At 41.9% G+C, this 22,001-nt stretch overlaps 1 protein-coding gene across 1 annotated transcript in view; it reads left to right on the top strand.

The window, feature by feature from the left end:
- LOC146625313 (uncharacterized) overlaps nucleotides 1–22,001 on the top strand; it is a 66,224-nt gene that overhangs the window by 35,125 nt on the left and 9,098 nt on the right. Inside the window, exon 4 of the mRNA XM_085362771.1 lies at nucleotides 10,514–10,849. Coding sequence (XP_085218897.1) covers nucleotides 10,514–10,849 — 336 coding nt within the window. The remainder of the gene's footprint in view (nucleotides 1–10,513; nucleotides 10,850–22,001) is intronic.

Raw genomic sequence — 22,001 nt, 5'->3', positions numbered from 1 at the left:
TTAAGCTTGCTGCGTCATGTTTGCATAGTAAGCTAACGATTAATAAGACGATGTCAGAGGAATTGGTGCACAAATTATCATCACTCACAGATCAGTGCTGTCGCTCTCTATACACAGTTCGCAGGATTGCAAAGTGAAAGCAAAAAAACAAGCGCAAATTCAAACGCGACTTCAATATGTCACATATTGACAGTGGCTCACCGATGCCAATGACATAATTACCCAGCTACGTTTCTGAAAGAATGCAAAAGCATTGACATATATTTTTCCTACAATAGCCCGACGGGCAGGGAAGAGATAGATTTTGGTAGCCCGACTGAAAAAATCGCTAGCTCCGGGACGTCGGGCTAGCTAGAGAAATGTCTCTTTCCAAAATAAAAGCTATACTATCCGCTTCTTCTGGGCTATATTCTCAGCAGCATAAGGAGAATCATGTGCTAACAGCTGTCTAAATGACTCGGCTAAAGTTAGTAGCATGCTTGCTTTTTTTTGTCTGCTTCCACTTGTCTTTGCACTACGATGATGTCGGCGTAAATGTGCAGTCATATTCGTTGTGTTCCCGCTAGTGCTTTCAGGTTAATCTCGTTGAAATTACCTTAACGCCACAACACGGCAAATCTCCGTTAACGAGCTACCGCCGATCACTCCGTGCATGGGGCTAGACGGCCAACACGTTAACGAGCTAACTGCGCTAACACACTAGTTCACACCAATGTAATTGAGCATTGCATGGCACATTCAACATACTGTTTTACTTTAGTCCATGACTCGCTTACCTTCAGGGTCATACGTCACATGAAAACCAAAATAATTCCAAACGCCAGATCTGAATGACGTTCAATTTGCCTGTTGCAAGGAGAGCTTAACTTCTGTCTCGCTAGCTTGCCCTGCGCTCTTCCTTCTGACTATGCTGTCTGTGTTGAGCGCTCAGTGGATCTGCGCTCGACAGTGCAGCCTAGGCGGAGTAGTCGAACACAGATTCACTGAGCGCTCAACACAGACAGCATCGTCAGAAGGAAAATTGATACAATAAATTACAAATGTTGTATTGTTCGATACATATGCGTACCGAACCGAAAGCACTGTATCGAACGGTTCAATATCGATACGAATATCGTTGCACCCCTAATATATATATGTGTGTGTGTGTGTGTGTGTGTGTGTGTGTGTGTGTGTGTGTGTCGGCCCACTGGGCATTTGATTCTAATAACCTGCCCCAGTCTCTCCTGCTATACTGCTAAATTTTGTATCAGTGCTCAAACCTTTTGTGTTTGTTTCCAACAAGCTGCCCACTTCGGGAAGCAAAAATGTGTTCTTTTAACTTGTCAGATGAACATATGAGACACTTTGACTCTTCAGTGCAGTGTGGAGCCTAACAAAGATCTACTTTGTGTCCCAGCTGATCAGCAGGAGGAGAAGAGTCTGACGGAGCAGCAGAGGAACATTTTCAGCTACTTGGACTCAGCTCAGCCACTACAGAGGAAACAATGAGCTCAACACAGAAGGTGACAGACAGAGCAGGGCGATATGACCGAAAATATTTATCACGATATACATTTGAAAATTTGCGATAATGATATAACTGACGCGAGACAAAATACTTTACAACTCCACAACTTTATTAAAAGTCCCATCAATGTATTTTCACTTAAACAAACAGCTGTTTTTTTATGTGTATTGAAGTTATATAAAAATTTAACAGTGCAAATGCAAATTCCTTGCTGACAGTTTAACCAAAAGGCATTTCCAGTGGAAATTGGCCGACATTTGCTCCGAGGAATTTGCATTTGCACTGTTAATATTTTTGGTCATATCGCCCTGCTCTACGTTCATGTGTTACTGTTTAGGCTTAAATTGGTTTGATGTTTGGTGCCTTTTTCTTAATGTAAAAAAAACCCTCAGGTTACAATCAGACATTTTTCTTCACTGAACCTGTTGGGTCTAAACTCAGACCCCGCTGTCTCCAGGACTTATTCCCATGAAAGAAAAACAAGGCAACAGCGATCGATCGATTTACTTGCAAGGGAGGCCTCGTCGGTACTTCAGACTAACTGAAGTCTGAAGTCTGCTAAGACAGATATTAACAGACTTCAGTTAGTCCAGAATAAGGCGTCTAGATTAGATGTTCATACTATACTAATTAAAAACGGACTGATCCTCACCTCACAAAACGCGCTACTTCGCTTAACCCAACTTTGCTTGTCAGAGAAGTATGTGTCACTCGATAGAGCGGCTGTTGTCTGCGAGACCTGTCAGGGAACTGGTGGAGCATTTGGAGCCTCACTACATGCTTCCAAACCGCAGCATTTTTAATCTTAATCTCTTCCATACTGAGGTGAAAAGGAAGCGATTTGTCCCGTACTTCAGCTAGAATCGGGGGAAAAGACTCTGGAGTTAGTCTGTGTCCTTAAGCTGCAGCTGCCTCTTCTTCTCTCATGTTTTCTAAGTAGCTGACAGCTGGTAACTGTGCAGGGGCGGCTCTAGCAAAGCTTTGCCAGGGGGCAGGTAGGCCATTAACAAGAAAAGGGAGGCACAAAAAATACTTTTCTTTGTTATTTCATTTAAAGGACTAACTTTTAATAAATAATTATCTGAATCTTACAACCAAAGTGGTCATCTGATTAAATGTATAGAAATCCATTACTGTATATGGTAACTATTAAGTCTAATTTACACCCTGGTAAGCTATAGTCCTTCTTCCTTTGGGAAGGTACCATCTGTGCAGTCTGCAATTCTGTTGAAGAAAGATGGTGAATCTATTTAATTATTGTAGAAACATAATTGATTATTTCTGTGCATTTGATTTACACGTGCATTAAATCAAAGTTGATTACATTGATTAAGCATCATGAGGTGGAGGGCGGGGGTGGTTCTGGGAGATTTTTGCTGGGAGTTGGCAACTCTATTAGTTAGCAGAAATATTAAACAACCTAAGTACTCTTTATAATACCAGAATAGGAAGGATGGTGCAGGTTTAAGTTTATTAGATTGATGTGTGTTGCTGAACTATAAAATATTTGAATAGAATAGAATTAAACTTTATTGTCATTGCACATGTCACAGGTACAGGGCAACGAAATGCAGTTTGCTTCCATCCAGAAGTGCTTTAGCCATGATATAGATATATTACAATATATATTAGCAATAATATAGATATGTAAGTATATTACAGAAATGGGTCTATTATGGTATGTTATAATGTACACAGTATAAAGTAAGTTATGAATATGCTATAACTATAAGTATGTACAGGCTGTGGTGAGTACAAGCTATGTACAGGATATAAATATGAAAAACTATACAGAACATGAAATAAAAAAAAAACTATACAGAAATGGGAAATATGCAAGTTATAAACAGTTGTAGAATTAAAAATTATCGTATTTTACAGAATGATTATTTATACAGAATTATACAGTGGTGCAGTTAAGATAAGTGAGATATGTGGATAATTTCTACAGAGGCTATATAAAGTGCTAGTGGTTGTGAGTGGTGGTTCAGTCCATGAGTTTAACGTGGGTCAGATGTCAGGAGGCAGAGTTCAGGAGTCTGACAGCTGTGGGGAAGAAGCTGTTCCGGTTCCTGGTGGTCTTAGTCCGGAGGCTCCTGTAGCGCCTCCCAGAGGGCAGGAGGGTGAAGAGTCCACGTGATGGTTGACTGGGGTCTTTGATGATTGTCCCAGCCCTTTTCAGACACCGCTTCCTGTAGATGTCCTTTATGGCAGGAAGTGGTGCTCCGGCGATGCGCTGCGCAGTTTTCACGACCCTCTGCAACGCCTTCCGGTCCGAGGCAGAGCAGTTCAGGTCGTCCAGATGAGATCCTCGGAGATGTGGACTCCAAGAAACTTGAAGCTGCTCACACGCTCCACAGCCGTCCCCTTAATGTAGATGGGTGGATGTGGGTCAGCATTCCTCCTGTAGTCCACGATGAGCTCCTTGGTCTTCTCACTGTTAAGCAGCAGGTTGTTTGTGTCGTACCACTCAGCCAGACGATCCACCTCCTCCCTGTAGACGGCCTCATCGTTGTCACTGATGAGGCCAATCACCGTGGTGTTAGAACCATCGGCAGGTCTGCAGTCGTGGGTGAAGAGGGAGTAGAGGAAAGGGCTCATTTGGTATAACGGAATAGCTTTAGTGTCTTGTTTTTAAAACTTGAGTATGAACTTTTACAAAATGCAGCAAGATATTTATTTAAAAACAGTTTTATTGATTACAAAAACGCTATATCGGATTCATATCGGTATCGGCAGATATCCATATGATATCGGAATCAGTATTGGACATTAAAAAGTGGCATCGTGCCATCTCTAATACTAATATCGATAAAATGCATTATCAGCTTTCTTGGCTTCCTGTACAGGCTAAAATATTCTATGGCTTACTTGTAGTTATAAAGAAAGCAATTCTGTTAAACACGCCACATTTATTTAATTTAGCAAATCCTCGAGTTAAAAGTAACTTTTTGTAAAACTGTTATATTTAGAGCAACTTTCAGGTGGAATAAATTGCCTCATAAAATTAGAGAATTAGTAACTATTCAAAACTTCAATGAACATTTAAAGGGGGCAGGGATAGCTCAGTAGGTAAAGTGGGCGCCCCATGATCGGAAGGTCGGCGGTTCGAATCCACTTAACGGCTACCCTGAGGTACCCCTGAGCAAGGTACCGTCCCTACACACTGCTCCCCGGGCGCCTGCTTAGTGGGCTGCCCACTGCTTCACTGAGTGAATGGGTCAAATGCAGAGAAAAACAAGTAATTTCCCCATGGGGATCAATAAAGTATCCATTATTATTATTAAAAGCTGATTTACAGAACTTTTAGTTGTTGTAAATATTGTAAGAGATGATTTGTTTTTGAAATTTGTGTAATGTGCCTCAATGTTATTGATATTGTTATTATTATTATTATTTTTTATTATTGATTGCTTATATTTTAATTGTGAAACGTCACTGTGGATGTAAGAGGCAAATTATGTGGATATCTTGAATCCACTTTATTGTATAATATTTTATGTGATTGTATTTGACGGAAGATGAGCAACATCTGTTGTGGAAGCTAATGGGGTTCCTTTTGAATAAACAAATAAACAAACAGGATTTATTATCACTGAATAATTATGTAGAAATCTATAAAAATCATAGAAATATGCATTAGAAACAACAACTCTGTGTGTGTGTGTGTGTGTGTGTGTGTGTGTGTGTGTGTGTGTCTGTGTGTGTGTGTGTACAATCAGGAGGGATGGGAATGATTTTAGTGTTTAAACAGTCATGAATTATTTTTAACACCAGGTTGAATGTAATGTGTTAGAACTACCAGTAGGTGAGGATAAAAGACCTTTAAGGTGTTTGGTGCCACACTCCACCTTCAGGTTTAAATAGGGCTGCTCAATTAATCGAATTTTAATCACGATTACGATCTGGGCTTTCAACAATCATTAAAAATGACTGAGCCGATTATTAGCCCCTCCCTCATGCTTTACTCTCGCGCTGCTCCGTGTAGCAAATCCAGCGCACCTCTCTGCATTTCGAACACTCATCACAACAATTAAGAGCAGCGGTCCCCAACCCCCGGGCCTTGGATCGGTACCGGTCCGTGAGTCGTTTGGTACCGGGCCGCGAGAGTTGAGGCTCATGTGTGAAATGTATGGTTTTCAGGGTTTTTATCGGTTTTCAGCGATATTTTGTTATCGTTTTGATCGTTAACTCGGTTTTCCTGGGTCTTTTCACATGTGTTATGAATAAATCTTCTGTTTTTCGGTACCGGTACTAGTTTTATTTTGTTGTATTTATCCGCGTAACCTTAACCCTTCGCTGACCCTTAAAAATGCATCCCTTTAGAGCCCTGGGGACCAAAAATGGTCCCGCCCCAAAAGTGCAATAAAAAGATTATATATTCATATTTTTTTCCACTTTAAATTGGTCAGTCTTTTAAAACTACTTCTCCCTGAAATATTCATATAAAGTTTTAATTATATTTTCATTGTTTTAACCCTTTAAATCCCAGTTTTATTACATGAGCGCCCTGTTTTTTTAGCCCCAAAAAACAAAAAACTAAATATTTTCCAAAAAAAACATTTGAAGTAATATTTGTTTGTTATTATAATTAGGCCTTTAGATGGACCAAAGATTGGCACCAACAGTCATTTCGATCGCCTTTTTTTTTTTTTGCAGGTGCGCATTTCATAAAATGCACACACTATCGGTCCTAATCGACCACGCCCAAAAAAGTGCTATAAAAAATTTATATATTAATATTTTATTCCACTTTAAATTAGCCAATCTTTTAGACCTACTTCTCCTTGAAATATTCATGTCAAGTTTTAATTACATTTCGCGGATTTTAACCCTTTATATCCCGGTTTCGTCACATGAGCGCACTGCTTTTTTGCCCCAAAAAACATAAAACTTGAATATTTTCCAAAAAAAACATTTGAGGTAATATTCAATTGTTATTATAATTAGGCCTTTAGATGGACTAAAGATTGGCACCAACAGTCATTTCGATCGCCTTTTATTTATTTTTTTCAGGACCAGAAAATGGTCTCCAGGCGGCAAATGCTCCTCCTCTAGGCCGAAATAAGTGCATGTTGCCGGGGTAAGTCGCGACGATCACCGGGGCATGATCACCGGGGACTGCTTTTTCCAGCCCACACGTCCGATACCACGTGACAACAAATACGTCATTTCCTGTTGACTAAAAAAAAAAAGCACCCTCTAACGGTCCTAGGGACCGAAAAATGGTCCCGCCCGATCAGCGGGCGAAGCCGCTGCTGCACGCCGGAAATGAGGCTTCGTTTCCCGCAGGTCTATCCAAGCAGCCCGCTGTTTTCCAGCAGGGATCAAATGTGGAGCAAGGGCGCCACCCGGTGGACAAATAAAAAAATTACAACTCTAAGGCTCATAGACCAAAACGAGACGGAGACATAAGTAATCACCAAAACATTAACGGTAATAATTCTGCAGTGAAAAATAGCGTTTATAATGGAAGTCAATGGGCCAAAAATGGTCCCTAGGGCTCTAAGAGGATGTGTATTGTTAGCTTAGCCACTGAAGCTAATTTAAGGAAGTCAGACTTGAATTTTGAAATGAAATTATGCCAAACTTTTTTTTAGAGAATTTGGCTATATTCCATTCAACACAGTGCAAATGGCTTGTAACTGAAAAACTAAAGGGACCAAAAATGGTCCCAGGGCCAAAGAAGGTTAATGGCCGGTCCGTGAAAATATTGTCGGGCATAAACCGGTCCGTGGCGCAAAAACGGTTGGAGACCGCTGATTAAGAGTCATTATTCAATACATTGTTATTGTTAACCCTTTAAAGCCGGTCAGAGCAGCACGCTCTGTTTTGTGTAACTATTTTTAAATCCCTGTAGAACCTGAACCGTGTAAGCTAGCGCAATATATATATTTTTTTTGCATATGAAACCAGAGGAGTTGTACTTACATCTTATGCCATCAGCTTGTCCTCGGTCACAGTTTCCTCCCGCATAAAGCTTTGCAAAAATTGCATAAAAAGCGCTTGAAGGAACAAAAACATAATATTCCAGAAACACGCTTTGCCGATCGGATCAGCTGTTCGTAACACTTCCCACAGTGAAACAGACGTCAGCGCGAACTATCGCATGTCCGCCATTTCCTGGCCGAAACCGGAAGTGACGTCATTTTCGCGGAAAATGTAGTTTTTTACTTGTAGGCCTTAAAAGCCTATACTGGTGTTTTTATAAGTCATGTTTGACTTTTCTGAATAGTTTCTGGGATTCTTAGAACTCGAATTGCACTGCTGGAAATAGTTTATTTTATTTTTTATTTTTTGTGCCTGTCCCGTTTGGCTCTTTTGCCATCAGAATTATTGTCTAAAGGCAGAGAAAGATGCCCAACGGATTTACTTTACCAAATTGACCATCCCAGCCTTGCCATAATGGTCCATTTGATTCGCCTTTTATTGTTTATTTTATTTTCACTTGCTGAATACGGGACAGACTTGACTGGAGGAAAGAAGGGGAGAAAGAAAGAGGGAAAGAGAAACAGCTGAGAAGAGGGACGACGGGGGAGAAGGGCAAAAGACAAAAACCAACAGAATGGGCAGAAAAAAAAAAGAAAAAAGAAGAAAAAAATGCATCTATCAATCACCTGGATCACCTGTTGAGAAAGAAAAAAGAAAACAAGCAGAAGAGAACAAGAGTAATAGAATAAACAACATCACAATGATATATGGGAATATGACAGTAAATACTAAATATTAAACATTATTGTGCAGCACATAAGATCAACAGAACACAGTGTGCTTTGAGGTAGGAGCCAAAAAGGGTGTAGTTTGTGGGTGTGATCACCCGTGTGTACACTTGTGAGCATGGACGCGCTTGTTTTTTTTGGTTTTTTTAAAGGTTCCGTCATGTAATGATCTGCTAGAGGGTGTGGGGGGGCCACAGCCCCGTCCTCCAGGGCATGAAGCAGGTATGGAGGAGATCAAAACTCCAGACATCCAGAGGCCCCCAGAACACAAGAGACCAAGGAAGACCAACAGAGGGGCAGCCGCGCCACTGTCCCAGAAAGAGCTGAGGAGAGTCCCAGATGAGGGCTCACTCAGCAGCCGCGGAGCAGAAGCCAGGGGGAGTTGCAGTGACGCGCCCGTGAGCTCCGCCGGCAGCCAGCCGTGCCTGAGTGACCGAGCCCCACGATCCAGGCCCGATAAGCGGCCGCCAAGGAGTGAGCCGGTGTGTACCTGGAAGCCCATCCCCAGACACAAAGAACCACCAACGCACCGATGTCTGAGGGAGTCCGCCACTGGCAACGGAAGTGGTGGTGGGTGGAGATAGGCCTCCAAACCTTGGAGGGCCTGAGATGTCCCCAGAGAGGTGGCGTCTGATACCCAACCTGACATATAGACACAGACATACAGGCACACACAGATACAAACATCCATTCCCACCCTCATGCTCTCATATGCACTTACTCCACACTCAACCAACGTGGAGACAGACATAAAGAGACGTTGTACACACGATCACACTCCCCAAGCGTACTCTACGAACCGGGTCTAGGTACCCTTGCCCCTGGAGGGGGGAACTGCACCCAGACCCAGGTGGTGTTACCCTTTTGCCTGCGGTGGGGAGAGGCAGACCGCCCGACTCCGCAGCAGCAGGGAGGCCCCACACTCCAGACCGCAGTCGGACAGCCAACTCCACCTAGCCCCCCCGCTCCAGCAGGTCGCAGAGAATGGGGGTGAGAGAAGAATCCAAACCTCCCTCCACCCGCTCATATGTAGTGTTGATGCATGTGTGTTCTAAGGTGCATTTAAAACCCAGGAGGGCATGGAGCTACCTGCCAGAGAGCAGCAGGTAAGCGCATGGTCCCTCCTGCTAGCCCTCAATGTCTACGTGTATTTAAAATTGAGAGGTGGGCAACGACGCCAGGGGTGGGGTGTACACCCTGATGGTAATTTGGATTCCGTGTATCGTTCCCACCCCCAAGATCCTATATGTATGTGTAATGAGAGTGTGAGTAATGTGAATGTCTAAGTTGTGGATAAAATTGAGGCAGAGGCAGCCAGAAGGGGACAGAGGGGGGGGTAGCCTCCTCTGCACCCTGGTGACATACCCCTACTCTAAGGCCCTGCATGTGTGGGTGGCTGTGGTGGAGCGGGAAGAGGGGGAGATGGGGAGGGAAGGAAGGGAGGGGCAAGTGACCCCCCCCCTGGGGCCAGCTCCCCCGGTGACCCCAGTAGGCACCCCCATACTCCGCGACCCGCCAGGGAAAGGGGGCCCAGGCCCATCCAGACCGGGGCCCAGTGCAGCAGCGCCGCCCGGCCCCACAGAGCCCGGGACAGTCCACCCAACCCCACCACAGAGAAAACTGCACCCACCCCACCATCCACTCATCTTCCAGACTACACAAGACAATAGTTTGTTTTGATGCACCTGCTGTTTTCTTTGCAAATTTGCATCATAGGATTGTTTTTTCGTTTTTCCTGCAGTATATAAAAATTGCTGTATCTCCAAAATAAAACTATGAAGACACTCAAAATAAATTTCTTGTTGTTGTAAACTATTTTTTGCAACTTTTTTGTATTTAAAGTTTTGAGGGATAAGCCTCTTAAATTTCTCCAAGTAGAAATATATGTAAAAAAAACAAAAACGATTTTCAATTTTTTTTGTAGTTTATTGCACTGTTTTGCAATTAATGTAGTTACTATGGACTTAATTCATACATATTATTAAAATATGGGCTATAACAGTTGTATAGCAACTTGAAATTCTCCCACAATTGGCACTACAACATGTAAAAAAATAATATAAGCTCTGGCGGACTTGGTTCTATAGTAGGTCTTAAAGGGTTAAATAAATATCGTCAAATAATCGAGATCTCAATTTCAGTGAAAATAATCGTGATTATCATTTTTGCCATAATCGAGCAGCCCTAGGCTTAAAACTAGTGTTAATGGAGAGAGTTTGAAGGTTGAGTTTGTTCCACGACTGCATTTCACTCACTGCCTCTGTTTGTATCTCTGTCACTGCAGGACCAACATGGAGCGAGAAGTCAGCGCTCTCAGGAGGCCGACAAACCTCACAGAAGAAAGAGAGAGAAAACATACAGCTGTGACGAGTGTGGGAAGGATTTTACTGTGAGGGCTTCACTAAAACAGCATCAGGTCATCCACACTGGAGTTAAAGCGTTCAGCTGTGACTTGTGTGGAAAGTCTTTTTCCTTGAAGAGTTCCCTAAAACACCACCAACTCATCCACAGTGGAGTTAAAGCGTACAGCTGTGATCAGTGTGGCAGAGATTTTACTCGCAGTAGCCACTTACAGAGTCATCTAGTTACCCACTCTGGAATTAAGGCATACAGCTGTGACATCTGTGGGAAAACTTTCAGCCAGAGAGGGAGCCGAAATAGACACCTACGCATTCACACCAGACATGATGTGTACTGCTGTGAACAGTGTGGCAAATACTTTGCTACAGACGCACAGTTACAACAACACATGTTTATCCACACTGAGGGACGACCTTATAAATGTGACCTGTGTGAGAAGACTTTTAAATCTCCACATTACCTGAGAGGACACCAACAGATCCACAGCAGAAAGAGACTCTCCAAGTGCAGTTACTGTGAGGTATGTATTTATATTGTTATCTTGTCATTTTAGCCTGACTGTTTGGAACAACTCTGCTCATTAAACTGTGTTAGCATGTTAGCAATTCTACTGCATGGAAAAGCAGCTCTGAGTGATTATTCAGATTTTCATGTCAGTTATGATTTTAGTATTACTGTAGTATTATGGTGGTAGTATTGTAGTTATTGCAGCCCAGTAAACTGAGTGTGTTAACTGAAACAGTAAAATGTAATTGGACGTCTGCAGAGATGCTCTTTATTTCAGGCGACGTTCAGGATAAAAATGTTGAAGGACTGACTTACACTGTCTTTGTGTCTTTGTTTAGAAGCAGAGCGACACAGATGGATCCAGTTCTCAACCCTGTCATCACCGTGGTGGTGGGAAAGACTTTCATTGTGACCTTTGTGGAAAAACTTTCAGTCGACGAGACGCCCTAAAAACACATCAACGTAGACACACTGGAGACAAACTGAAATACTGCAAAGAATGTGGGAGAAGCTTCACCACATCACATCACTTAAAACGACATGAACTGATTCACAGTGGGGTTAAAAAGCACCTCTGTGATCAGTGTGGGTCATCCTTCACCACTGCATGGGAGCTTAAAAGACACAAACGAGTCCACACAGGAGAGAAACCATACAAGTGCAGACACTGTGACAAAAGCTTCTCAGATTCATCTGGTTGTAACTATCATGAACGTACACACATGGAAGGAAACTACAGCTGTGACCAGTGTGACAAGAGCTTCAGGAATCTCAGTTCATACTCCGAACACAAACGATCCCACGTTACTAATAAACTGTTTCACTGTTACCAATGTGCCCAAACATTCACCTCATTGTCTGCTCTGTGCAAACATCAGCGTGATCACTCAGGGCTGAAATCACTCCCATCACTGGATCACAGTGAATCTGAAGAGACAGAAAGATCCTCTGGTTTCAGTGTCAGACTCAAAAAGCTTGAGATCAGGCTCCACAGAGTTCAGATAGAATCATTTAAACTTGTGTTGAACTGAACTGGTTGCTGGGCTGAACTTCTACATAATACAGATTTACATGGGATCTTATTTTCTGTCGTTTTACTGAGTCAGTTTTGTCCTTTTTTCTCTGTCCTGGTTTTGCTCGTCTGTAAATAATTGAAACTCAGTCAAATAGTTCATTGTTCTCCAGCAAAACAGCTCTCCTGTGGATAAATCCTTACTCGTAGCCTCAGGACCTCACACAGTCCCAGCAGATTCGGTCAGAAGATTTATACCTTTTTCATTTCTATATGATTCTTCTTGCATCTAAACAAAGATGATTATGATGATGATGAGTCGTTTATGAAAAAAGAAGCAAAAAACAATATTGTGTGAGGATTTTTATGGCAGATTTTGTGCATCACCATTTTTGTACATGAAAATGTTGAAAAGATGCAAAGGAGGAGGAGGGCACAAGAGCTCAGCACGTGATACTGACTGGAAGCAACACAGCTGCTGTTGACAAAGCAGCAGAGTCAGATATGAATGTGTATTGAATTCATCGTGTAAATATACCAGATTTATCCACATACGCTAGTTTTCACCCTTTGTTTTTTACTTTCAGTAAGTTTACTTTTAGTTTATTTTTACTTTCTTAAGACGCAGGAGAATCTGATTCATCATGATTGAGCATTTCATTAAAGTAATGTTTAAAAGACATTTCTCGTTTGTTCTTTCAGCTGCAGCCTCGCTGGTGTTTAACTGTCTGACAGTAAAGAAGATAAAAGATACGTGCAAACACAAACACATGAAAAGTATTTGCAGAAAAGCTTAAAGCTCTTGTTTGTCTGTTTTTTCATTCCAGTCATCGCGAACATGGCGAAGATGTGAAGCTGCTTTCCTGCTACAGTATCTCCTTACATACATTTGCTCATATCGTGGGAATTCTTATACAGTGTCTTTCTTTGACCATGTCTCACTGTGTTTTATTCTTGACGTTGCATTTGAGTCTTTCATGACTCTATTTTAACTTATATTAAAATGGATGGATGTCTAGACGCACCCCCTGAATTAATCATCTGAAATCTTTTTATTCCTTTATTCCACTTCTTTCACGCATTTCTGTGAATCCAAATTTATATATAGATTACGAAACACACATACACTCATATCTTTACAGTTTGTTAATATCTTCATAGTCTCCAATAATGTTACACCCCAGTGCTTTCATTTGAACCCCAAGTGTCATTGTCTTTGAAAAAGCACAGAGTATAATGCATCTATTTTGCAAAAATAAATAATACAATAAATGTTAAAAGACTTTCAAAAGGGTACCCTGTTTTTCCCTTCGTCGTATCGTACAAATAGAGATAATATAATGATCTGAGGAACAATTGTCAATAAGCAGAGAAGTTATTTAAATATTAATGCAAGACATGGAAGCAGGTGTTGTTGTTCCTAAATTAGGAACAATATTTTAAAATTACTTCACAATTCTTCTTGCACTTCATATTGTTACAAACTATCAGAATATAAAGAAAGTCAGAAAATGGACAACCTCAGCTTATAAAACTGCTATTTTTTTTTTTAACCACAAACCACTGGATCAATTTCAAGTGTTTTCCACTTGATTTTTATTTTATCATAAAACACTGCAGAGATGCAAAGAAATAATCATTATAACAGTGTGCAAATACTCCACGTTATACTATGTGTCAGAGCTATAGAAGCAACACTTTAGGAAACTCCTGCATAGCTGCACAGTCCACATTGCACAGTGACAGCACAAAGACCCACACAGCTAGATTTAGATATTTAACATTCTTTCAGTAAAAATTAAACCCTGCATAAAATCATGAATATCTGGCATTAATCAGATGAAAGCCTCTGCTGTAGCACCCTGTCATCCATTCATCCAAGAGATGTAACCAAGCTAAAAGACACTGCCTCTATTAGATAATTATTAGATAATCATTTTTGAAAAATAATCTTTAACATCAGATTAATTTCAGATTTTACACGGTCAGGTGTAGCCGAGGTTAACTCAGAAACTTAAACTTTAACTCAAAACGTATTTTAAATAAATTTCAAACAAGCCATCATGATAAAGGGAATGTGTGCAGTTTTGGTGCTCCGTAAGTTCTGTGCTGAACAGCATGGCTGACTCTTCGTATCTACTATTGCCTCCACAGTCTGAGCCATTATGACCAATTATGGAGTCCCCTGCCAGCTCACGCTTTTTTGAGGTTATGTCAAAAGGTTTCTTGGAAAGAAACACGGACTATTTGTTTAGGCAGTCTGTGTCAATGGGCTCAGTCAGTAGTCACGTTGTCTTATTACAATGAACACATGCAGTGTAGTTTATTTTGAGTTAATCCAGCCTTCTGCCTGCAAGAAATCTTTAGTGCAGTATGTAATCTGCTTCTGAAAATAGCTCCCAGCAAGAAGAATTTCTTCTTTCAGCTCTAATCCGTGAAAAAAAGACAAAAAATACTTGGTTGGTCTGTTCATTGTCACCGCTCTGGTGTCAGGTGTACATGATTGGAGGATTTGGGGTTGGGTTCTCTGCTCATTCATCATTGCAGATTTTAGTTAGATTTGTTTGTCCCTGGGAACTGTGGGAACCGTAAATTACATTTTGGATGTAAACAAAAAGAAGAGCGTGAAGGGGTGTGAAGAAAAACAGATTTTAAACTTTGTTTTTTTAACTGGACTCTGGTGCCATCCTGTGGCTGCTATGAAACAAAAGTGAAGTAATGAAAATATTTCAATGAAAATGAAAAATGTTCTCAGTTTTCCTTGTTTGCCAAACTTCTCTCTAAAAACCAAGTCTGTTCCCTGTGTTTTTATTACAGTCTCTACAGTGTGAGATAATAAAAGGAGGATGTTGAAGGCAGCACCGCACTATACACACTATACAATTTTTTCATAACAGATGAGTTTTGGGTTTTTGGGGTTTTTTGGGAGGGGGTGTTTTTTTTTTTATTCCCACCTATGCTTCTATTTTCTATATTTAAAAAAACAACAGGAGTTATGCAGGTTTACTATGATCAAAACTTCAGACTCACAGTGAAACACCATGCTGTGTAACACTATACACCAGTGTAAAGTTCAGGAAAGTTTTTTCATGGTTCAGAGGCTGCTCGGCAGAGGATGATTTAAAGATGTGTGTGAAATGGGCTGTTATGATTGGTCAGAAAGTGTGATGAGGGTTGCCTTTTTATAAAGAGTAGCCTTTCCTTTTTGCCAGCGGTCGTGGCCGCTAAAGAGTGTTTCCCTGAGCCTTAAAACTGCAAAGACGGCACGGCGCTGTCACGCTGATGGCCCGGGAGATACCGTTGGTGAGTCGAAAACTATTGCCTAATACAAAGCATTAAACCATGTTAAAAACACAGCAGCCTTTATAAATGTAGTTTGGACCCAGAAGCAAGTTTCATCAGGTCATCACTTAAAGACTGGATATCCCACCTGCTGTGGAGTTTTAATGCAGCACAGTTGTTATTATTAAACCCCTGTCACAGTCTGACCGTTAAAATGAACAACATTCATATATGAAATGAAATTGTTTCAGGTAAACTGTATATGGTGATACACCCACCTTGGGGTAGCCATCGGGGCGGGGGAGCTGGGAGGAGATGTTGGCTGTCCAATTGGCCTCCCTGCTGCTGCGGAGCCTGGGACGGTCTGCTTGCCTCCACCCCGGGGGGAAGGGTAACATCTCTTGGGTCTGGCGAGGGTACCTGGACCCGGGGTATAGAGTATGTTTGGGGAGTGTGATTGTGTGTACATGTCCATTTATGTCAATCCTTACGTTAGGTTAGTGCTGAGTGTTTGTATATGTGCGCATGAGGGTGGGAATGCATGTTTGTGTCTGTGTGTGCCTGTTTGTCTGTGTCTATATGTCAGTTTGGGTCTTAGACTCCACCTCTCTGGGAACTCCCAGGCCCTCCAAAGTGTGGAGGCCTATCTCCCCTCACCACACTCCCTGCCGGTGACTGATGCCCTCAGGGGTCGGTGCATTGGTGGTTCTTGGTGTCTGGGGCTGGGCGCTCAGGTACAGTATGTACCAGCTCACTCCCGGTGGCTACTTGGCGGGGCCTGGCGCCTGTTGCTCAGTCAGGCCTCTTCCGGGGCGCGGGGGGCCCTCGGGCCTCCGGCCTCTGGGCCTGCGACTTGGTTCACTCTGGCACAGCTGGCCCCCGGCAGAGCCGGTGGGCACGCCGGTGCAGCCCCCTCTAGCTTCTGCTCGGTGGCTACTGGGTGACCCCTCGTCTGAGGATCCACAGCCCTTCCCATGAGGGTGGCACGGATGCCCCTGCGGTGGTCCTACTTGGGCTTCTGGATGTCTGGGGCCTGGATCTCCTCCATGCCTTCATGCCCTGGGGGACAGGGCTATGGCTCTCTACATCCTCTTGCAGACCATTACATGGGGAGACCATTTGAATACAAGCGCGCTGATCCACACAGGTTTGCACACGGGTGTTCACTGCTCGTAGACTTAAATTACACCTTTCTTGGCTGCTACTTCAAAGCACATTGTGCGCTGTCTGTCCTGTGTGCTGCACAACAACATTCAATATTTGGTATTTACTGCTGTTTACACTTAGCTAGATTAATGCGATGGTGTTGTGTTTGGTATGTTGCTTTGTTTGTTTGTTTTTTGCTTGTTTTCTATTCTTTCTCCCTCAACAGGTGATCCAGGAGATTTTTTTCCCCTTTCTCACTGTCCCTCTCCCCTTCTGTTTTTCTTTTCCTTCCTCTTTCTTTCTCCCTTTCCTATCCCTCACTCATGTCTGTCCCGTCTCTAACTGAAAATAAAATAAATAATAAAAACAAAGGTCGATCAAATGGACCAATACGGCAATGCCACGATGATCCATTTGGCAAAATGAATCCATTGGGTATCCTTGTTGATCTTCAGACAACAATGCTGACGGCTAAAGAACCAAATGGGACAGGCAAAAAAAAAAGACTGGATATCCCACCTGCTGTGGAGTTTTAATGCAGTACAGTTGTTATTATTAAACCCCTGTCACATTCTGACCGTTAAAATGAATAACATTCATATATGAAATGAAATTGTTTCAAGTAAACTGTATATGGTGTTAAATAGGCCTAAACTACTGTACTTTAATGTCGGCAATAAGGGCGGTACTTCAAGAGCCATATATTTTATGAGGTGGTACTCATTGTGATATATAGAGGACAGCAGGAGCACAACAGACACACAGCAACAACCAACAACAACCCTGCAAGTGGACCTATTTGGGGGGGACTTGTGTATCATGTCAGCACTGTGCAATGCTCTATGTGACAAATATTAAAAAATAAATTTCATTAGTATAGATGAAATATTTTGTTCTCTATGAATGCCCAGCAGCCCTGAAACCCTCTGAACTCTAATGTTCACAATCCAATAAATCGATAGACTTTGAGGAGCATGAATTAGACTGGATAAGAATTTTTATGGAACTTCTTTTATCCTGGAACTGGAAGAACCCTTGACCCCAAGCAAGCTCATGCCATCCCCCTGTACCCAGCTCCACTTGTTTGTGAAACAAAGCTGTGTCCCACTGGTTCTCCTGTTTGGTCTACCTTAGTAATTTGGACATCCTCCACAAAACGAACAGTAAGTATGGAAAATTCAAGTCCATGTCAAGTCCACATCGCGCAGAGAACTGTGCTACTGGGCTTCCAGGAGATCATCGAGAGGAGTCTTTGCACAGCAAACAACCATAAGGAGTCTTGTGCTTTGCCTCCATGCGTGAGATCAGTATCTGCAGCAGCTTAAGCTGTACAATGTTTCAGGAAATAGTTTATTTCCCCTTTTGACACTGTTAGTTCCACACGAGGTAGATGTCTACTACTGCAGACTAAAATTAAATTTCTGTCAGCTGCAAGACACTTGTCTTTAATGTTACTGTTACTCTTACAACCACACATAACCATAAAATGGTGCACAATTCTGAATCCATCAACTCTTTTGCCAATGAAAGAGGAGGGCACTTCTCATGAGTGTAGAGAGCACGTGGAGTGTAAGCCGAGGGATGACTTAACAGATGTGCCACTTGATGAGGGAATGGTTTGCTTTGTTGATGGTTCGAGCTTTACAACAGCAGAGGGACAGGCTAAAACAGGTTTTACTGAAGTAGATAGTGAGAAAATTATCTGTGCAAGACAACTAGCATGTTTCATATTTGCTTAAGCAGCAGAGATGCTAGCTTTAACGGAAGGGTGTAAAGCTACAGAGAGACAATATACACTGATAGCCAATATGCATTTGCTACATTACATTTCTTTGTAGTGCAGTGGGTGAGACGAGGTGTGACAGCCTCTATAGGAAAGCCTGTACAACACAACAAACTCCTGCAAAATCTGCTGGAAGCAAAAATATTGCCCAGTAGAATTGCCATTTGTAAATGTGCAGATCCAGTTGCATTAGGGAATGCTTTTGCAGATAAGATCGCAAAAGAGGCAGCTTTAGGAGCACATGGTGTTCACATTTTAGCAGTGCAACATCAACAGACATCGCCTATTATACAAGATGCACTGGCGGACATGCAGGCCTATTCACCTACTGCAGGAAAAACGGTTGTGGCTTACAGAAGGAGCGAGCTTGCAGGATGGTGTTATTGTCTGTGCGATAAACCAATACTGCCATAGAATTTGTATAGGACTGCTGCTATTTTGAGCCATGGGCCGTGGGCAGCAGTAGTGCAACATTTTCATACTCTAGGATTTAATACCTTTGAAAAATTTTGCAGGTCATGTATGATATGTTGCAAGCGCAATTCTCGAGGTAATTTGAGACCTAAGAGAGGGAAATTCCCCTGACCCAGTCACCCATTTCAAGTTATTCACATGGATTTTATAGAGCTGTCCAACTGTAATAACTATAAGTATTGTCTAGTGATAGTGTGCCCTTTTCAAAGTGGGTAGTGGGTTCTTCCCATTCTGTGCAAGGCCACCTGGGTTGGCTGGAAGACTGTTTACTTAGCCTGGCAGAGCGAAGGACACTGTCTCAGCTGAACTCTGGACATACACACACACGCACACAGACATATACACACATGCAGATATACACTCATCCCCCCTCCCCCTCCAAACGCCTTCGACGCTTATTCCTGTTAAGGTTCACATAATTGAGGAAGGAGAGTACAAACAACCATTGGTCCAGAAGATCTTGGTCAAACAACTGATTTTAATGAATACACGCGTGGGAAGACCACTATGTTCGCAGACAGGGATTGATCTTCGACTTAATCAAAGCATACACAGATTTTTATAGCATCAGGGTTTGAATTAATGACGCCCCTTCTTACGTCACAGACAGAATATATACATACGTCAAATGAAAACCACAATGACTTTTAACACAGTTTAAAAGAACGTTGTCTTCGTCTTCATGGCAGGTACATCCTGTCACTGCCCACACTGGAAGTTCTACACAACGCCCACTGTTTTAAAAAGGCCCAAAACATCATAAAAGACACCTCACATCCTGGCCACTCCCTGTTCGAACTGTTGCCCTCAGGCAGACGGTACAGGGCAATCAGAGCAAGGACTAATAGACTCAAACACAGCTGTTATCCAACTGCAATAACACATCTGAATACTACAAAAAAATGTCCATCACGCCACTCTTGTGTTAATCTATGCACGGTCTGAAGCATGTGTGTGGGAATGTATGTGAATGTTTTACTGTTATATCTTATTAGTATTTTAAGTATTCTATCTATTTTATTTATTGAATTTTATTGTTTTATTTATATTTTGATATTGCTAGGGATGATGCAATGATCGGGGACCATTCTTAATTTCGTTGTTCTCATGACAATGACAATAAAGTTTCTGATTCTGATTCTGATTCTGATGCTCGCTTGTCATCTTGACACCTCAGCAGCAGTTCTGCGACAAACTGCTCTTTTTGCAACCCCAAGCAAAACATGATTAAACTTCCACCTATAAATGATTCTCTCTAACTGAGTGTGTGTGTGTCTATGTCGTCCTCAAATGCTCTCTCATCTCACCCGTTGCACTTCTGACCTTTTACCAGACCAGAGGCTCATCCTTATGTGTAATAACCTAACTGAAACTATATGTACTATGTTGAATAAATGTTTTAATCAAGAACCTCTACTAAAAGCTTAATAAAAGAATATAAAAGTATAACAGACAATTTGAATAACCTAATAATTCAAATAGCCTCGTCTAACCTGCTCCTCAGAATAACTCTGCTTTCACTTCTGCAAACTCTCTGCAACTTCCTGTCAACTCCTGCCTGCAACTTAGTCTTTCTGAAAGACACACACACTGTTTAAACATCTGAATGCAATATCAATACTGTAAATTATATTATTAATGCAATGGTAATGATGATGATTATTTAACAATAGCAGTAAAATAATTTCCCTGATCCACATTCCCTTCCGATGCTGACGTTGAATCAAGGAGACCAGCGCATAGGCTGCAGGCCCGGATGTACCGTCTACACTGTCTGTCTCTCACCCTTTACCCACTCCTGTTGCTTGCCATGTGTTTCTTTGGCGTATTAAGAGTTTTTTCATGTGCTATGTGCAGAGGTGTTTTTTTTCTGTTCTCAAACTGATCTCCCTGTTGGAGCTCAGTCTGGGGGGAGTTATTTTTTTCTCCTTATCTTTCCTCGTGTGGTGCATTTTCCATTGTTATACCTCTCTGACCTGTCTTCACCATGTGATGTTTTTGTGTAATGTATGTATGGTTAGAGGGTAAGATGGCGCCGCCCTTGCGTGCAATAGGTTGGCAGCCTTAACATGAAATTTCCCCTTGTGGGACTAATAAAGGTATATCAATCAATCAATCAATCAATCAATCAACTAGGGAAGCAGATGCCATTTCGGTTGCCAAAGCAATATGTAAGAATATCATCCCAGAACACGGGATTCCAGAGACTATTTATAGTGATGATGGTCCACACTTTGTAAATGAAGTGATTGGATTAATGGCACAGCATCTAGGGATAACACTAAAACATCATTGTTCATATCAGCCACAAAGTGTAGGGTTGGTAGAGAGAACTAACGGCACAGTAAAGCTGTGAGCTTTGAGATTATATATGGTAGAGCATTTAGAGTTTTAGTCTTCTGTAGTGATGATAGAAAAGCAGAAGAGAGAGCACATTAGCAGATTGGATGCTCAAAATGTTTAAAAGTAAAGAAGTCATGAGAACAAATGATCTGCCAGATGATTCTGTTTCTCCTCAGGAGCAGAGTCTGAAGTCTGGAGATTGGATGTTGATAAGGCCATGGAGAGGAAGTGCTCCATTCTTACTGCAGGTTTTCATAGAAAGTATGGAGAATAACACCCTCCCTCCTACTCAGGGTCTCATAACACTTATTCCAAAGCCAAACAAGGACTTACTTCTTATTGATAATTGGAGACCCATCTGTCTGCTCAATAATGACTATGGGATTATGGCTTTAGTACTTGCTAACAGAATTAAAGAGTTCTTGGATACAATTATCGATGAGACACAATCAGGCTTAATGAGAAATAGACACATTTCTAATAACATTAGACTGGTTTTGGATCTACTTGATTACTCTGATTTGGTATCTGACAATAGCTTCATTCTCTTCCTGGATTTTTAAAAGGCTTTTGATACAATTGAACATCAATTTATTTTCCAATCTTTGAAAAAATTTGGCTTTAGATAATTTTTCTGTAAAGCTTCAAAACCTTGTACACGAATGGCAATAGCTCAATTAAAATGATTAAGACTCCACCCTTCCCTTCCCTCCCCATCTCCAGCTGCCTCCCTCTTCCCGCTCCACCACAACCACCCACACATGCAGGACCTTGGAGTAGGGGTATGTCACCAGGGTGCAGAGGAGGCTACCCCCCCTGTTACGCCCCAGTCTAGGGGTATAGGAACGCAACATAAGTTTGAAA

The sequence above is a fragment of the Diplotaxodon limnothrissa genome, linkage group LG9 (assembly GCF_057381915.1).
Source record: "Diplotaxodon limnothrissa isolate DT_005_m linkage group LG9, D_limnothrissa_male_GT1.1, whole genome shotgun sequence".
NCBI classification, from domain to species: Eukaryota; Metazoa; Chordata; class Actinopteri; order Cichliformes; family Cichlidae; genus Diplotaxodon; species Diplotaxodon limnothrissa.
This window is presented reverse-complemented; position numbering and strand designations above follow the sequence as displayed.